The sequence below is a fragment of the Sorghum bicolor genome, chromosome 2 (assembly GCF_000003195.3).
Source record: "Sorghum bicolor cultivar BTx623 chromosome 2, Sorghum_bicolor_NCBIv3, whole genome shotgun sequence".
In the NCBI taxonomy this organism is placed as follows: domain Eukaryota; kingdom Viridiplantae; phylum Streptophyta; class Magnoliopsida; order Poales; family Poaceae; genus Sorghum; species Sorghum bicolor.
The window spans coordinates 50,691,004-50,710,228 of record NC_012871.2 but is presented as its reverse complement, the minus strand read 5'-3'; the positions used below and the strand labels follow the sequence as shown (position 1 = coordinate 50,710,228).

Below are 19,225 nucleotides of genomic sequence, written 5' to 3'. Positions count from 1 at the left end.
TGTCCATCCACCTGGAGCCACGACCTGCACAAAGGAAACCTACGCTCTCGTCCGCCCAGTGCCACACTGAGCCGTGCTGTCGCCATAGGCTCACAAGCTCGCTAGATGCTGCTGAGGTGTATAGATTATATATACAAGCCAATTTAGTTCCCCACACCATTCTACAAAATGAAACTAAACACCATCTAAATTTGTTGGCAAAATAGTTATCATTTTGTATTATAAATTTTTGCCTCAAGAAAAGAGAATGATGAATCCTAATCCTAGTCCGTTTGTATGTGGGCTCTTACCAAAACTCTTAGGCCTTGGCAGTACTATATATACGTGGGAGCTCTACGTTGTAATCATCAATATTTAGAGGAATAAAGAATAGTCTCCCTATCTTGTATCTATTTGTTCTTTTACTTTCATCTACTATGTTGATTATGAGAGACGGAAGGAAAAGGTCCCAACCGTTGGCAACATATTTTATAACACTGCTAACGCCTGGTAAAGAAGAATCTAACTAGTTCTAGAACGACCACGTCAGCTAGAACGCACGAATTTAAAAAATGAATGGAACGGTCCATGATAGGGTGGGTACCTGCCGCGGGTACCAGCCTCACATTTTCCAGTGCCGAGAGCTGCGCTAGCTACGCTGTCATGGAGTCGAGGCCACAAACGAGCGTCAGGGTCAGGGAGTCCTCCTAGAAGTGCTTCCTCCGCTCGGACTCCATCCCGCGTACCCTCGATCTCTAGCCCCGAGACACAGAGCGCATCAGGACCCAACTCAATCCATGGCAAGCAAACAGAGAATTCCAAAAAAAATTTTGTAGAATAAGAATAGTAACACATTCGTTTGTATTTAACAAATATTGTCTAATTATAGACTAACTAGGCTCAAAAGATTCGTCTCGTCAATTTCGACCAAACTGTATAATTAGTTTTTATTTTCATTTATATTTAATACTCCATGCATACGTAAAGACTAAAGATTCGATGTGACAGAGAATCTGAAAAATTTTATAAAATTTTTTAAAAAGTAAACAAGGCCCAATTCGTCCCGAGCAAGCTATTACCATGGGGGTGGTGGCGCCCACAAGGGGAAAGAGGATCGTGTGTGGGGAGAGGCCCCACGCGCGCTTGTGCGGCCTTGCGTCTTGCGCCGCCCGGTGACTTTGGCCACCAGATCTGGCCATCGTCGACGAGCCGGAGAGGTCATTGAAGCCAAAAAGCTCGCGAAAGTTTGCGTGGTGTTCTTTCTTTCCGCGGCAACGGAAGTCAAAAAGATCTGCCCAAGAGGCGGCAGCGGAAGTTTGCGTGGTGTTCTTTCTTTCCGCGGTCGCTCGAGCAAACAAGAGCAACTCTAAGACACTCTCTAAGGGTTTGGGACTGCTCTGCTCCACGTTTTTTACTCTACTTCACGTTTTTTAGCCAAACGGTTTCAACTCCACGCACTTAGTTCGAGGAAAAAGGATGGAGTTGTGAGAGCACATAAAGAGGTACTCCACAAACTTCAGTTTTTTATGGAGCTGCTCCACGGTGGAGTTTGTGGAGCAGAGTTTGTGGAGCAGTTCCAAACACCCCCTAAATCATTTCTAAATGTTAGGAATAGAGATTTTAGTAAAAAACTACTCTCCAACAGCTTATCTAAATAGCTATGTAAATATAGTCATTTTCTATTTTGGATTTTTTTTAGCCAAAAATAGAAAACGAGAATGTCTCTCTAGAATGCGCACGAGAGATAGAAAAGCTGTTGGAGAGTGAAGAAATATGGAGTGCGTTTTTTATGGAAATGGTTCTCTAAATAATGATTTAGAGAGTAAGATTTGTAAAGTCTCTTGGAGATGCTCTTAGACCCCCAAAAAAAAAAGAAGACGACGCGGGGGATCAAATCATGGAAAGCGGGGCGCGAGGGTTGGGGGTTGCGCGGGCGTGGGAGATGAGACAATGAGGAGGTCGATACACAAGACGTGGACCGTTCGATTTGAGTGAGTAAGGAGAGAGAATATTTACACTAAATTTGGACTGTTCGTTTTAAAGTAATTATTTTTCTAGGTACACTATTCTAGGTGGATGAATAAAAGGCTTTTCAGCGGAGTGGAGGACGTTTTCTTGAGTGGGTTTAGCAAAGACAAAGTTGACGAATTAGTAGGGTAAATTAGTTCATGATTAGACACGAATTACTATAGTATCTAATTCTATAATTTATCTCGTGGTTTATGTAATTTGTTTTATTATTAGTGTCCAAATACCCGTGCAACACTTTCATATAATATTCGATATAACATCTAAAAACTTTATAGCTTGGAACATGCTTTGGTTCTAATAAAAATTATATCAAGCATGTTCCCATTATCTCAAATCATAGTGAGACTTTGTTTAGTTGGATGGGTGATTTTTTTATCTTATAGTATTTTTGTTTGTATTTGATAATTATTATTTAATTATAGACTAACTATGTTAAAAAATTTATCTTTCAATTTTTAGGTAAAATTTGTAATTAATTTTTATTTTCATTTATATTTAATACTTCATTTATGTGCCGGCTTAGATGCGTGACTACCTTTAGAAGGAAGGCCTTGTTTAGTTCACTCTGAAAACCAAAAAGTTTTTAAGATTCTCCGTCACGTCGAATCTTGTGACACATGCATGAAACATTAAATATAGACGAAAACAAAAACTAATTACACAGTTTAGCTGTAAATCACGAGACGAATCTTTTAATTCTAGTTAGTCCATAATTAGATAATATTTGTCACAAACAAACGAAAGTGCTACATTACTAATTTTTTTTTTCCATTTTTCGGAACTAAACAAGGCGAAGGCTAGAAACGATCGTCCGCTGAAGTAGGCGTTCTGGCCTAAATATCTATTACTGATGGCCCGACTGTCAGCGACTCAGCGTTTCTCAGGTAGTACGGTCCCACTCCATTGGCTTTTTTATCCACTCCCACAGTCCAGTTCACAGACAGTCCACACGATCGCCGATCCCACGCTGCGTGTTTGCCTCCAGAAACTCCCAATGGCCTGCCGCCTCGCCCTCGCCGGCGCCACCGCCACCGCCGCCGCTTCCCGCGCCCCCCGTCGCGCCGTGATCACCGCCGCCTCCGCTTCTTCCGCCGGAGAACCCGCGCGCCGCATCATCCGCCGCCGCGCGCCGCCGGGTCGGCAGGGCTCTGCGACCGCGCCCCCCACCCAGCCGTCCGTCGAGGAGGTGCGCCGCGCCCTCGGCGTCTCCGACGATGCTGCGTCGGCCGCCGCATCCATGGAGGCGAAGAACTCCGCGTTCATGGACCTCATCGCTACCACGCCCATCGGGAAGCCGGAGAGCGAGCCCGAGCGCCGCCTCCGCGAGGCCGCCGAGTGGGTAGTCGACAACACTGAGACGCGCGCTTGCGAAGGTGATGATGCCCCGCACCATTTCATCCATACCAAGCTACTGTACCTATCATTTGGTGCTAATTATTATTATTATTGTAATTGTGAATCCACAATATATATAAGCTAAAGCTATAACTGTAGGATTCGGACTGAAATTGCTTCCTTTTGTTCTCATCTTTGTTTTTTCAGGACAGAAGTCTTTCTTAGTGCTATGCATGATGACATTTCCTGCGTGGTTCTTGCTCATGTTTATTGCCCTTGGAGTCGTAAAGTTACCATTTGATATTCCGGTTCTGGATAATCTCCTAATGTAAGGTGTTATTGTTATTTTTTCCTTTTCTTTTCCAATTATACGAACTTCAGACACTGAATATGAAAATAAATAGTATGTCACTACTGAAGTTACTTACTCCGTTTGTTCCAAATTATAGTTTATGTGATGGGCATAATAACTTGCTTCTTGAATAGTTTGGCAGTGTATTACAAGTAATTGAATAGCGCTGCCTTCTGTCTTGTGTGGTTGTGCCTTTTTCACAGCATCCATGACTTTGTCAACAGTTGCTTGCTCTTTATTATGTATTCTAAACCAAACTCTTCAGCTCACAAATTCATGAGTTATAATAGTTTGGTATAATAAATCTTGCTTCCTTGTCAAGTAACTTAACTAATCATCCAAATACTGCTGATTCTCTGTCATCTCCATATCCACTTTATTTACCTGAATCACTGTATCATGTCCCACTCTCTGAGGTTGAATGTAGTTGCCTCCCACCTTCTCCTTCTACCTCCTCTGTGCATTGTCCTACACTCTCACAACACCCATCTCTCTTCCATGGTTCTCTGTAGACCCACCTGCTTAACTTCACTGTTTTTCCTGGCTGACCTGCCACAATATCCATCCCCTGAAACTTATATCCAGTTTGGAGTGATCCCTGCCCTCTCCCTTTCTGATCTCTCTAACTATGTTTAACCCATACACAATCCGACTATCAGAGCTTGGTCACCAACCAATCTCAATAGCCATACTTGATAGCTGCTATCCTCTTCTCTCCATATTTCTTAACCAAGTTCTGTTGCTTGCACCATTCAGCATTTATGGACAGCTTGTGTGTCTGTCTCCTGTTCTATCCATCTGAGCTTGGTCACAAGTGTTGGGGAGAGTGTTTGGATGAATAGATTTTGATTTGCTGAACAGTACAAATTAATGAAGTGCTAGATGAAGCAAGGTTGGTTGCTATTTACTGCCATGAGCTGGTGCAAAAACATAACAATATGTTTTAGAAACTGGTTGAGAAATAGCACGAAGAGCACAATTTCCCTTCTTTGGACCATATGCTGCAATTCTTCTTGGTCTTCTAGTTTAATTTGAACTATGGGTACCCTATTTTATAAATTCAGCTGCTGAATGAGTTAATGAAATGATTCTGGCAGTACATATGCCCCGGCATGCATTTGAAGCATAAATAGGCGTATTTTCAAATGTGTTCTGATACTGTGTATTTTATGATGAAAACAATACCTATGGCATAAATTTTATACATCTGGAAAGCCACGAAGGGTGTAACTGGTGTTTTTTTTTCTCGGTCACGCAGGAATGCTGCAAAGAAGAGAACTCCCCCCCCTCCTCCTCCTCCCCCAACAAGGAAAACAGATTGAATTCATTCCTGTAAAATTGTAAAAGGGCGACCCAACCTAGTTACCCAAACTAGGGGCTGTGATGAAAGATAGCCCCTTAGGTCCTGCCATACCCCAGAGCTGGGACGCCTCACCAGCAAGGGAGAGGGCCTTGGAGAGACTTGTTGTAACTCCATTAAAAACACAGTCATCCCTGTTTTTCCAAAGAATCCATGCACCCAAGATGATTAGGGAGTTTAAACCTTGCTGGGTGGGGTACTCACAGCTGAAGCAGCTTTTTTCTTTGGGTAAACACAGCCAAATCAGCTCTGCACTACCTGTCATCAAATGAACTCTCCCTTGGTTGAGGAGAAAGGATGAGGCCCACTCTCAGTATGTAAAACCAGATTTGGCAGGAAAAAACTAGACACTAAGACATGCCAAATAGCCTCGTGTTCTTCATCATAGAGAGGGCAAACCTCTGGATGGTTAAGACCTTCCTGTGCCAATCCATCTGCTGTCCAACAGTGGTTGCGAGCCACAAACCAGAGGAAGAACCGGCATTTAGCAGGTGCCCAAGACTTCCATATCCGCTCCCAATGGCCAAAAAGACAGCACCTTGAAAAAGAGCATCATAGGCTGACTTGGCTGTATATTGGCCAGATAGGCTGTACCTGCTTATGAGCTTATCTGTCGAAATCAGCAACGGCGCACCCTCTGTCAAAGCACCCTGTAAGTCATGAATGCATTGATGGTTTGTGAGGGTTTCCAGCACCATTCTCTTATTTGCTCTTTTGGGCACCAATTCAAAGAGGTGGGGAGCTAAATCCTCAATATTTTGCTCAAGCAGCAACTTGTGTTTCCAGAAGATAGTACTGGCGCCGTCACCAATCTCTGTAATCACTGTCATGGAGAAAAGGGCTTGAATACAGCTGCCTGTTTGAATTGTGAATGTTGACTATGGTATTGGGCTGTCTTTTGTAATCACTGCCATCTCACTTGAAGCGACTAGCCAAGAGATTTGAGACCCGAAACACCTAGCCCACCAAGCTCTCATGAACGGCACCCTTCGGGTCAAGCAATTGAACAATTACCACCTTTGGCTCCTTCCATGCAAGTAAAACCTCTTCTGATTTTATCAATGGCCTGAATTGTCCAGGGAGGAAGATCAATCACCATTGCAAGATAGATGTTGGTGCAAATCCAAGCCACACACCAAAGTGCTAGTATGCACAGATCGCATGAAGATCACCTCATGACGAACTCAGTGAAGCCTGGCCAGGCTTTAGCCAGTGTTCACAGGAAAAAAAAACCTACAAATGCCCCCTTGGAAGGAGCCCATCAGGGAGGCATACTAGGGCTATTGCAGGGTTGGCAGGCCACCTAGAGCGCCCTCAAATGCCACCGAGATGAGTGGAGAACAGAAAATAATACCTAGGCTTATTTTAGGGTTGGCAGGCCACCTAGAGTGCCCTCAAATGCCACCGAGATGAGTGAAGAACAGAAAATAATGGCGTTACAAAAAGCTAGGGGTTGGAAAAGATAAAAATAGTATATTTTTTTTGATCTGTTGGATATCCCCAATTGTCTGTGATCCTTTATATTTATAGGGTGGCAAGGTCTTACCCCACTTGGAGATTGTATACGCATGAATTCCGCACGAATCTCCAAGTTCTACTAGATCTAGGTCAAACCGGCTTAGCTGACATGCAAACCTTGCTCAGGAAACCTATATCAAGGCTAACTCTGGTCGGCTGGTCGCCAATGATAGAAACTCGGGCAGGGTGTAACTGGTGGTTGTGATGAATCATATATATTTTTCTGTGAGATGGCATGAAATATGGCCTTTAGCTCTTGATATGCTGTGCAGATGTTGGCTGTGCTCTAATATGAATACATAAGTGATTTGGTATGGCATTTTCTGCTATAAGATATTATTAGATAATTAGTTTGTGAAGTTTCTCAAGTCATATGATGTAGGGTGTTATCATGTCAAATGCCCTCAATATTCTATTGTTGTATAAACAGATTCATAAACAGAAAGTAATTCTCAAGTTTGACTTTTCGTGATGCCTATTTTTTGTTTGTTGCTCAAGCATAAACATATGGTAATGGTAATTGTTTACTCCCTGTTCATTTATGACATATTTTTATGTGTAAATTGCTTTGTTGGATCTCCTATAGATTGCTACCTTGTCACCAAGCGAACTATGGTACCTACCATTTTGTTGTGTCCCTGTTCTGTTTGACTGGTGCGGTGATCCTTACATAATATTATGGTAATTTGAATGTAAAAACCAACTTGTTCAATATAACTTTTTAATCTAATGATGCAATTGTAAACATATCAATTGCAAGTAAAACCTATTGGGTAAGTGTTTGCACAAGGGGTTGTTCCATGTCCTTTTATCCATATTGGATCAAAGTTGAAACTGGCAGCCAGGAAGTAACAAAACAGTAGAATAAGCTCATAAGCATTCAGTCCCATTCCTCTTTGTTTAATAATGCACTTACAAACTTACTGCTTTTGTTACCACTAAAAGGGTACCTTTAACTATAATTTTTTTCTGAGGGGTAGGAGGATACTTACGCCTATCTTGTTCTAACTGGATTAGGCTAGGGACCTGTTCTTTTACCTTTTATGCTTCTCACTTAAAACTTCTGTTGAGAAATTGAAGATATTGTATTTAGTTTCATGATCAATTTATCAATTTTTTTAGGGGGGGTGTGTCTGTGTCTGGGTCTATGTACAACTCTTCCTTCTCCTTTTAATGAAATGATACGCAGCTCTCCTACGTGTTCAAGAAAAAAAATAGTTTCATGCAGTTTACATCAGGTATTCAGGTGACATGGACACTTGTATACTTTGTGATATATTTCATCTATCTTACAGTATGTAACTGTATTATATTTTTGTCCTCTTCTCTGTTTGTGGAGAAATGATGAGCTTTTCAACTGTGTCTGTAGTTATATATATTATTAATTGAAAATGAGAACTGCACATTCTCTACTGTGAAATATTTTCGAATCGCCTCGAGCGGTAAATCTTTGAAGATTATTTTTGAAGGACCTATGAAGGAACAAGATGCTCAAGTAGAGAGGTAAGGAACCTTTATTCGAACTTCATGGAACATCAGGAAAATGTGGAAACTCAGAATGATGTACACAAAGTTTGATCACCCTGATGCTACCGTTTCATCAGATACACCTAACCAAAAGTGGATCTCTCTTAGTAGACTATGGATATATGTACAATCAGTGAAATCAACACAATTTCTGTCAAATAGCAGAAAACAGGTATGAGTTGCAACATTTTCTCTCGGTTTCACGGTTTGTGAGGATCCCACTGTAGCTGAATGCTTTAGGTCTTGGTTGTAACACCTGTGGTGCTCCTATAGTTTCTGCATGGGCTGAAGAAGCAGCTTGGCTGTAGATGTGTAGAGATGACAAATGTTCTGCTCACTTTCTAGTCACGCCAACAGAGGAGTCTGACCAAACACCAGCGGATGATGTAAAGTCGCGATTGACACTCTTTGAGTGCTCTGATAAACCCCCTTCTTTCCTTCCTTTCACTCTCTTCTCTCATTTCTAGGGCTAGTTACAAACTCACAATGCTATTGGAAGAGTTGAAAGCAGAGCACACTACAAGTTATTGGTGTTAGAGTTTGTGTAGATTTGGTCAGCATGCTGAGGCTTTTATAGAGCTAAAACGTTAAGCTTACCCTTCACATGCAAATGTTCAACCAAGTTGCATAAGTTTAGTGCAATTTGGGCGACAAACTTGCATGGTTTTATGGACTATTCACTGTATTAGATTCTGAGAGTTTGGTATTTGCAATGGAATCTGAAAATTATATCATGGCTTAAGGGGGCTTTAAGCGGTACCATGCATCATGCCATGTGAGCGTTCACAATCTCACAAAGGCAGCTTCACTTCCGATTTGGATTGGACTAGAGGTAGACCTTTTTGAACTCCCTCTTTTATAACAATTCTTATAGTAACATGCAAGTTGCAATGTACAGAATCGTTTGATAGTTTCTATAGAGGTGCTCCAGAATGGTTCGTTTGTACTAGACAAGACTGTTCTTGGATGCCTAAACTAATATGTCCATTATCCTTGCTTTGCCTCTTTGAGCAACTTTTGAGATCTCTCTAGGGGTGATCACTCTGAAGGGTTGGTAGGATCCTTATGTATCTTTGGTCAGTTTTGAGCAGCTTTAATGATTTTATTTTACTTTTTGCTGATCCTTTTTTTTTGAATGAATAAGAATATTTTAGTTCATCACATAACTGTTTGAGCTTCTTGTGTCTTTTTGAATGGTGCAGATTACAGGTAACTTTTATGTTTTCCATGTTACTTAGAGATAGTTCTACTATATATTAGAAAAATAGCTGCAATTAGAATTAGTCCTATTTATCCATCTCTTCTTACCTGTCACATGTTCTGGCCATTTCTGCTATTCTCTATGCATTGGTAATTGGTTTTGTCCCACCTTTATCAGTTAGTGTTATTTAGATGTTAACCTTCTTTTACTATACACAATATGGAAGCAACTTAATTCATCATGAGCTCTCGCACATTTTTGTTGACCACTGGATCTGATGGTATATTGTAACATGGTTTTGCTGCTCAAAATGTGTACAACATGGCCCATGCTGTCGTTTGTTAGAGGCTTCCAAGGTACACAAGTTACCTGTTGTAAAAAAAAAAAATGTACACAAGTTACCATTTTGTCCCATGGTTGCTCCAGTTGTCCATTATTATACATGATACTACTTTGGGCATTGAGTTTTGGTACTTGTTCTTTTTGTTTTTCTGTACTCATTTCTAATTCTCATGTATGCATCCTGGCAACAAATCTATGTTGCAACTTTTAACAAATTGACTCTTTCGTTTACCGATACATATGTTGGTCAAGACTGCAAGAACAAGGTCCACATGAACTTTTAAGGCGGCAAAGTTGCAACTTGCTTGGTCTTGTCCCAGGCTGTTCTTAGCCTCGTGACTTGTATTTGCCAATAACATAAAATTATTTATTATCACCTCAAGAGTGTGCATTACTGAAAGTCTCTTTTATGGACCGTACCATCATATCGTATTCCTACTATTAGCTAGGATACTGCACTTCTAATGATGATGATCATCGAGGGGACATTATTTAGTCCCTCTGTTCCAAATCATAAGTTACCATTGTCTTAGGACTATCTCTAACTTTGATCAAGTTTCCAGAAAAATATATTAACATCTAAATATGCTATTATGCCCCCCCCCCCGCCTATCATTTGGAATGTCTTTCAATTTACAAGACATGGTCAAATGTCAAATCGTGCTTATTGCATAAAGAACACATTAGTCTAGGAGTTAAGTAGAAACATCTTTATCTGGATACGGTTCTTACTGGAGGAGTGAATCGAGGATATGAAATTTGAGATGAACAGACAGACTGTCACCTTTCCTGTGATGTGTTAGAGATTTAATCTTGGGAAACTACCATGAAATCAGCTTAGATAAGAGAATATGATCAAGTGGCTGGATTATTTAGGCAATGCACCACTTTTAAAAAGTGCATGATGGCGGTGTTCCATGATGGTTTTTGCTTGAAAGACATAACTGAAGTTAATATTATGGGAGAACCAAACTAGGTGACTTAATGCATATGACATTTTCACAAATTTAGAAAGGAAGAGCCAGTTGACTGAAAGACATCGATTGGCATTTGAATTAAAACATTTGGATCATGGTCTTTATTTTTGGCGTACTGTTGGATCATGGTCTTGAATTAAACTCTGTTTTTCCTCTTTGACCTCTTTTGCTTAAAGTGGTGATCTTAAAATTACCTGGCTAAGTTTTTCTTTTTTTTTTAAAAAAAAATGTGTAAATTCGTCCTTAGAGAGGCACCATAAAAAACTGCAAAACATTCACCACTTCGGTTGCCAGATTGCTTTTTATTGCTACATTTTTAATAGCTCTGTGGTTACCCCTGAGTTACTATTAAGTATTTCAGTGTTACACTTACGTTACTTACATCACAAGCCTGGTATGATTTTCCCCCTAAGAAAATGTGGAAATAGGAACCAAAAGTAACTATATTTTATTTAATTGCTCCACAATGATTAGAACTCAGAGACATTTGGCTCTCATACCATTTTGTGTTGCATTCACCAGCTAGTCCACCCTAAAAGCTTAAGCTAATAGGAAAAGATGATTAACTTGCTTGTACTTCAACAGCTATATCCCTCGAGATACGAAAATGCACGAAAATAACCATGAAAAGTTATGAAAATACTTTTCTAACATAGGTCATGCTGTCATGCATCATCGCACAAAATGTGACCCAAAAGATGTACTAGGAGAAAAAAAAAGGTGGTGGATTGGACTTGGACCAATTTGAATAGTTGGAGTAAATAGAGTCGATATTTTGTACAGGGGACAAATGGATGAAATGCATTGCTTTGGGTAGTAAAATGCTTCTTTTCCTTATTATTGAATGACAAAACTGAAGGCAATAAAAGGCCCTACTGCTCATTGATTAGAAGCAAAGGCTGTCATATTGCACTATCTTTAGAATGGGAAGTTTCTTGCTGGTGCCTATCTTGTTTCTAGTAAATCAACCTATAATCTTCCTTTGTTTTGTTCTACTATTATGAGTTCTGTAGCAGCATAGCTGAGAGGTTCAATGTATATGGAGATTTGCTCTGATTTGATTCCCTAGTACATGATGAATGTTCAACCCTACAGTCGCTATGGCTTCCTCTTGCAACATTTTGGACTTGATGACAATGTCTGATAGTGACTTCACTGATGATGTTTGACAAGTTTAATGAGGTATAAAGATAAAGTACTTTTGATGGTAAAATCGGAAGAATTGAACTTCAGTATCACTATATCTGGAAAATAGATAATGGCAACAAAATATGATTTCAGGGACACCTACATAAGAATTCAAGTATTTTTGTTTGTTTAAGTTAGTTTAAATTCCCCAGTTACAGAGGAACAGGTATTCCTGTGTTTTCCATTCAAAGATCTTCAGAGTATGAGGTCTATGTGTATTCCTTTTTCTACCTTGATTTTTTTTGCGAGTATCTTTTTCTACCTTGATTAGTTCATCACCATCCAAGATTGCCGACTTGATCACCAGGTATGTGTCTAACATTGTTTTAATGACAAACGAAAGAGATAACCCTGCTGCAATGCATGGAAAGTGAAACCAGACAAGTCTCCTGAAGTCTGAAGCTGTACCCAAAAGGTTTGCGTGTTCAGCATTTCTTAATGCAGTAGTACAAGGTATAATGCATTTGTTAAAAGTGTAATGCATTAGCTGTAACTTCATGCTGATACATGGAAGGTGAAATCAGACCAGTCTCACTGATGACTGAAGTTTCTGTTCTATCCCTCTATTGTTTGTAGAGCATTCTATAGTTGCAGTATTACCAGGTGTTAACATCTGTCATGGATGGGCTTAATCGCTCTTACTCTATGCATCAAGGTGACCTTCCTGGAAGCTTCCCACTAAGCACTGCTGGGAATAGTTTTTGGGGTCCCTTTCTTGGAGTCACTAAACAACCTTCCCCCACCTTTGTTGCACACGGGTGGATGGGCGGCCACTTTATCTTGTCTGTTTTTACCATTGTAGTTCTCTGGTGTGGTCATGGCCATGCATAGTTTAAGCTTTTGCTAGCTCCTAAGCTCTATGCCTGTAGACGAATGAGTAGGATAAGTGTAGGGTCAGCAGTATGCCTCCTAGTGCATTAACAAACTGCCTGCATGTGGGGGTATGATGTTCTTTTGATATGGCATATCCCTTGTGAACCTCTATATAAAGCCATTGCCTGCTGCATTCCCTCTCACCATACCACTACACTAGATATCATACAGCAAGTTGCCCAGTTCTGCACCCTTTCCTCCTCTCATTTTCCTTGCACCAAACTTCTTCATCAGACCATGAAGCTTGGAGGACAGGGGAGGCAGATGGGGAGGCTGAACAGAGCCTTCAGGGAGAAAAGGGCTAGGTTCTACATTTTCCGCCGCTGCGTTGTCATGTTGCTTCGCTGGAGCGATTAGATATTGATCTCCATGGGAGATTATTTCCCCTCCACTCTAGATGTTTTTTTTTTTGGCACTGCCATTTTGGTAGAGTTTAGAGTTTAGGCGTAGTCGTTGCTCACTTCTGTGTACAGGATGGCCGTGTGCTGGTTCTAGTGGCAATCTTTTTTGTTTTCTTGCTTGCCTGTTGTTTCAGGCAAGGGTGATTGATCCAGCTCTGTGGTCTGAGATTGCCAAACTTTGTACTACTGGAAGAAGATTCATATGAAAAATCTGTTGTTAACGGTGATGATAATGATTAGCAATCTATTAAAAAATTGTAAGCCTTGAGAATGAATGCTGAAGCTTTTTGTCATGAAGATATACTTCTTAATAGATTGAAATGATTCATATGAGATGATTGCGCCTTTATCCTTTTGATAGAAAGTTGAGATCAAATCTCACCATATATGAAGGAATACATCTGTCTTTAATTTTGTTTTCCTTTGTTTTTGAGCAAAATCGTTTTCCTTTTGTAATGGTCAAATCTTGTTGACTGGGAAATAATGACAAAGTTTTCTTTTGGAAGAAGTAGAATGGCAGGAGCTCTACCTTTGAGTTGAGATAGAAAAGAGAGTTTTGAGACAACACAAGATTATAGTCTGGCCGCAGCCGGCAGGCCTAGACACGCCATGGCTGAAACCCAGCCAGAACAAGCAGCCAGTGGCAAAATAGAAAAATGAGCCCATGAAAAGACTGGAAAACTGTGATTTTGGGATGCCAGAGGAGAGAATGTCTCAAATACTAGACCGGAAAAGGAAAAGTTTCTCTTCACTTGTACGACCGGGAAAAAGTAAAGTTTCTCAAATAGACTGATAGAAGAGGAAAACTGTAATTTTGTGGTGCAATGGCCAATGATATGTATGGCATCAACTAGGGAACACACTGTAACCTTTTTGAGTGGAAGCTGATTAAAACACAACTAAATCTTTTGAGTGGAAGCTGAGTAAAACACGAGAGAGTATTTGTTGAGTGGGTACCTAATCAGACTGGCTATTGTCTGAATCATGTCAAATGTCATTTCAGTATCTTCTTTTTTTTTAAATGAAATTTCAATATCTTACTCTTGACTAATTTAAATGAAAGGTTCTGCAAATTGCTAAGTTCACTAAGCACACTGAGCACTGGCACTTCTTTTCTGGAACTTATTACTGCAAGTGTGTTTACTGCAAATTCTTGGTCAGATGAAACTCCCAGACTTCATCAGAGGCATGGGGAAAAAGGGCGTCATGGCCTGCACGTGCCTCAGGGCCTTGGGACATGGGTGCCTGCCCCGCACGCTCTCCTGCGTGCGTGCGTGCGTTTGTCCTCTTGCTCACTCATTTGCCTCTGCTTGGTCACATCCGCAGCTGTGGCTCTGCATATATCCTGCATTGTTTTCTTCTGTTCCTGGCTCCATAAGAAATGCAGGAGGACTGCTCTCCCCAGAAGCCAGAAGACAGGGCCCCTGTATTCCTGGTGAGTAATATTTTGCTCTCCATCTCATGCTCAGACTGCAGCAGGTGGATTGCAAACTTTGTCCTATCTGGGACTGCAATATCAGTCTTGAAGCTAGCTGCTTAGGTATTGGTTAGTGCTGTGACGCATACATGCACGGGTACATAAGGACAATCAAGGACTGGCAATAGGCTTTGGTAGGCTCCCATCCTTTCTGCTCAAGCGACATATAACCAGTACAGATTCCATTTAGCAAGTACTGGTAGTATGCTTAGGCACTTGACTAATGATTTCTTTTTGGGGGAAACCAATCTAGCTCTGGTACTGGCAGCCACGTATAGTTAATTAGTTCCTTTGTGGACTTCTTGTCCATTCATTGACATTGTGCAGCCTACCAAAGCCTACTGCTTTATGATGGTTCAAGCAAATCTAAGTAATTTTTTATTCTTCCATTTTCATTGTCTACTGGGTTTATGACCATATATATAGCTGTTTGTAGGAAAATAGTGTTTGGCAGCGCCAGCATGATAGAAGAGCTACTGTATGTCTGTATTAACTTACTGATAATAGTTATATGTCGCTTCTAGGTGGCTGATGTATTCATGTATTCTTAGCTAAAAATAATAGTTATCACACTCACAAAGACAGAACATATAACCCTTGATTTTTCTTCTTTTTGCTTGAACACGCAGGAGAGCTTCATATCTGCATATAAAAAACGGTCCCTTACAACAACCCCCTGATCTCACGAAGGAAATAAGATAGTCCTGCAAAATATCCAGATGACAAATCACCTGGTAGAATAACCTTGAATATTATGGGGAAAATGCAAGAGTTCCAGTTCACTCAAGAAAAAATTGATAAACTTTGCTTGAATTCACCAAACCATTTCTAAGTAGACCAATAGCTACAATCATAGCATGTACAAAAAATGGTAGACCCACCATATCCCACTTCTATTTGGATAGCAGAAGGTAAAAAGTGTGGAGAAAAAGAGAAAAAAGAACTACAACTAATGAAACGAATGATAGAATGTCTCATCCTGCCGGGCTTTCGGTGCAACCTGGCCTGGACAAGAGATTGCCTTCCTAGTTCTACTCCTGAGTCCTAGCAGTTGCCTAGCTATAAGTGTAACCTCTCCATGGATCCTTGACAGATTCCATGAAGAAAAACGTTGGCTGGAGTTCAGTCGTGCCAGCAGAGGAGCATGACGATGCACCGTCGGATGATATACAGCCTAGCCCTCTGCTCTTTCATAGCTCTGGCCACCTTCCCCTTCTGCTTGCTCTGGTTCATGGTCCTCATGGCTACAAAGTTAACTTGGTGGACTGATGAGCTGTGATCAGAGCAGGACACTTTGCTCTCTGATGATGATTGTGGCTAGAGAGCTTGGTTGATGTGGTGCAAAACTGGGAAGGAGGAGGCTGGGGTTTTATAGAGCTAGAGAGGAGGCAAGCATGTAGCTAGCTCCCCTCCTCCCATGCATGCAACCTTGCTAGCTAATATTTCTTTTTCCCCTTTTATCTAATATCAGGGGACAAATCTCTGAACCTGAATGTAGCTTATTGTTCTTGTCGGCGACAAAAAACTTGATCTCATTGACGGATACGATCATCTCAGATAACGGACAGCTCATCATGCTGCTGCTACCCGAGTACGTGTACGTACGATCCTGCAGATTCAGCGGTTCAGCATGGCTGTGATGGAAGTTCATTGTACCTGGCAGAGCTTCATCATGCGGCTGGTATCTTAATTTATCCCCTTGCTGTCTTGCTTTTCTTCTCCATGTTACACTTGGAAGGCTCACACCACTGTAAACTGTCTGCTTGATCATCCTGTGTAAGGATAGCCGTGATCTTCTTGCATTTCCCAGATCTCCTTGGAGTTGGCAGTAGTTACTAGTAACAATGTATGCTACTGTACTTTATCCTGCTGTCGGTAGATTATGCCGGCAAGGAGTTGGGAAAAGTTCCTAGAGATGTAATACTCGAGTATCTTGGAGATTTCCTCATGTCGTCTCGGTCCGTTCGGAAGTTGCTAGGAAGGACGGAATGAGTATCCGTATCATCTGTGCCGCCGGAGGATCTTTTTGACTGGAAAATACTTTTGAGTGTACTTGTGTCAGATGATTAATTAGGCCATCATCTTTTGTGTGTCTTGGGTTCGGGGTGCTTGTCTTGTGAAGTTGTGGGCATTCTAGCCGTTTGATGCAATATTCTTCATTTCTTTGTTAGTGGCACTATCCATGTCTCTGCTAATTGCTAGCCAAGAACAAGACATGATACACTATTGTTGTATATAGGGCTTTTGTCTGCTGCTCGACACTTGAGGAGTACTTGTTATTTTTGTTTTATCGAAAATGGTTCCATGTGTTGATTTTGTGATTCTCTTTGTTATTTTCCTATCATGAGAATATTTTCTGCTGTGTCGATTAAGAGTTTTTCTTTCTTCTCTATCATGGGGTTCTACTAAGTTGGCCTTTAGTACTGAAGTTGATTCTGTTGTTTATGATTGGTAATAATGGGTGCATGCAACACTGGCTAACTGTGTGTTGAATCTTCTGTGTGAATGTGGTCAAGCATGTGACATACCATGTCTCAGTGCTGGGCATGTAGCACACAAGAACTGTCTCATGTTCACCAGCCAGGTCATGGTCAATGAGTTGAATCTTAACCTCATGATAATCTTTAGTTGCTTTCCTTATTCCCTTTCTCATATATTGGTATCTTGATTAAGATAATAGGCGCCGATTCAGCACATGGTGAGAAAGCTTGCATGTCCATGATGAGTTTATTAGCAAAAAGGAAAGAAAAGAATATCTGATTTCTAGTACAGTTACTAACAGGTATGCAGAGTTATCTTACTGCTTGATTGCCTGTAGCAGCTAAAATCAACATGTACTGATTGATTCCTCCATTTTGTTCGAATGCTGAGGATCTGTTGAGGCCTGGTAGTTCCGCACTTTTTGATTGGCTGCCTGGTGGTGCCTAATGCTTAGATCAATCAATGTTCAGTTCATCAATTTTCTGTGTATGTAGTGGCTAAATTCATATTATATTGTACCAAGTCTACTTTAGGAGCCTCGGTTATGCCGTTTCAGGCTGTTGAAAGGTTATACTGTATAGATTAATTCATGATTCATGAAGTTGCTTTAGGTCCCACTATGATCAGTTCATCAATGTTGCCTAGTGCTAACTGCTAACCTAAATTTTGGTTGCTTGTCATGGAACCAGGAGAATATACAGTTCCAAGAATAGATGAAAAATCTGATAAGGGTAATTGGACTTTTTTTTTCTCTCTTTTGAACGAACCATACAATACAGTGCAAAGTTTATATTGATAATAAAACTGGAGAAAATACAAGATCATAGTCCTTGAATTTTGTGTTGAGATGGGCAATACATGCATCTCACTGAATTCCGAACTAACTTTTATCTCCTCGCATGCAATTCTCCATCCTATTGTTTTCCACACCCAGGAAATATAGAAATACACATATGTTTCCTGTCTCTCTGCACAGTGTGGCTGGGGAATTTCTATTATATCCACTAGGGACGTCCAAGTATGGATCTGATTAGGGTTGTTGTAACCAGCATGAACAATGCACATGACATATCTGCAGGCAAGGAGCAAAAACAAGCTCCACTGTCGAGTCCATGCATTCCCCTGTTGTTTTTCACATCTTCCAGCTTACATCTATTCTACTATACAGCCTGTCAGTGAGTGTCCTGTCCATTTGGCGGTGCAAAGGGCTAACTGCATCCCTGAGCAACCCTAGCTGCAGCTTTTGTTTCAGGTAACCTCTTGACTGCTTGAGGGCCATCCCATAACATAAGCAGCCCTTAGCTTGTTTGTTCCACTTCCATTAAACAATCAGAGAATGAATCTTTGCTTGCAGGCAGGCGTGGATGGCCACTTGATCCTGTCCGCGGCGCGGCGCACGGTCCTCAATCATGGCGGGCGCTGCTCCTCAGCGCCCATCAAGGGTCCATGATCACATTGCGATGCAGGTAAGTATCCTATCGATCTGCCCCCTAAACGCTTTATCCTAATAAGCAATAGAAAAATGGAAGGAGCATGCACTTGGACTCAGAAGTGTCCCCTCTAAGCCACCAAGTGTTGACTGCATGTGAGCGGTGGGTGGCGGTTGTCTTGAGATCCTGGCCCCTTGTCTATATAAACAAGAGATGCATCTCTGCTCCGGTACGGTCCCCATCACTAACTAGAATCATCTCATCTCATCTCAAGGTGGCTCAGCTCAGCACCACTGAGCACCTGAACCTTTGCACAACCACATTCCTGACTGGCCAGGTTTGTTGGCAGCCATGGAGCAGCAGCGGAGGGGGAAGCTGCAGAGGGTGCTGAGGGAGCAGAAGGCTAGGCTCTACATCATCCGCCGATGCGTCGTCATGCTCCTCTGCTGGAGTGACTGATCTCAAGCATGAAGAACCTGTGCTCTTTTTTTTCCTGTTATTTCTTTTTTGCCATCCTTTTTTCACCTTGCCACTTTGGTGGGTGGATGACATGATGTATGAATGCTCCTTGTTTACTTGCCTCTTGTGGAAGGCAAGGCTACTGACTTCCCGTTGTAAAAAGGCCGAGTACTGTTAGATGTTAATATAAACTAACGTATTTTTTTTTTCGCCAAAACTTGTAATGGATGGACACGTGGAGTGCCTAATTTGAATAGATGATATATTTATAAATCAGAGTTACTACTTAATATT

General features: G+C 41.2%; 3 protein-coding genes across 6 annotated transcripts; 2 read left to right on the top strand and 1 right to left on the bottom strand.

Moving 5' to 3' along the window:
• LOC8071883 (probable NAD(P)H dehydrogenase subunit CRR3, chloroplastic) lies at positions 2,942 to 3,830 on the top strand. Its single transcript, XM_002462117.2, has 2 exons — positions 2,942 to 3,383; positions 3,553 to 3,830. The coding sequence occupies exons 1-2, from the start codon at positions 3,005 to 3,007 to the stop codon at positions 3,675 to 3,677; spliced, it is 504 nt and encodes a 167-aa protein (XP_002462162.1). The 5' UTR covers positions 2,942 to 3,004; the 3' UTR covers positions 3,678 to 3,830.
• On the top strand, positions 8,477 to 19,221 carry LOC8071882. Of its 4 annotated transcripts, none has more exons than XR_002450084.1 (3): positions 8,477 to 14,519; positions 16,119 to 18,294; positions 18,397 to 18,681. XR_002450084.1 is itself a non-coding variant. In XM_021453696.1 (3 exons), exons 2-3 carry the CDS (start codon positions 18,686 to 18,688, stop codon positions 18,929 to 18,931), a joined length of 126 nt encoding a protein of 41 aa, XP_021309371.1. In that variant the 5' UTR covers positions 15,947 to 18,294; positions 18,397 to 18,685; the 3' UTR covers positions 18,932 to 19,221. The 4 variants fall into 4 exon arrangements, 3 of the variants coding, with proteins under 3 accessions (XP_021309371.1, XP_021309369.1, XP_021309370.1); XM_021453696.1 differs by lacking the exon at positions 8,477 to 14,519 and adding an exon at positions 18,822 to 19,221 and having other exon boundaries at positions 15,947 to 18,294; positions 18,397 to 18,701; XM_021453694.1 differs by lacking the exon at positions 8,477 to 14,519 and adding an exon at positions 18,810 to 19,221 and having other exon boundaries at positions 18,204 to 18,294; positions 18,397 to 18,701.
• Positions 14,513 to 15,846, bottom strand: LOC110432822. The gene has a single exon (XM_021453697.1). The coding sequence runs from the start codon at positions 15,801 to 15,803 to the stop codon at positions 15,684 to 15,686; it is 120 nt and encodes a 39-aa protein (XP_021309372.1). The 5' UTR covers positions 15,804 to 15,846; the 3' UTR covers positions 14,513 to 15,683.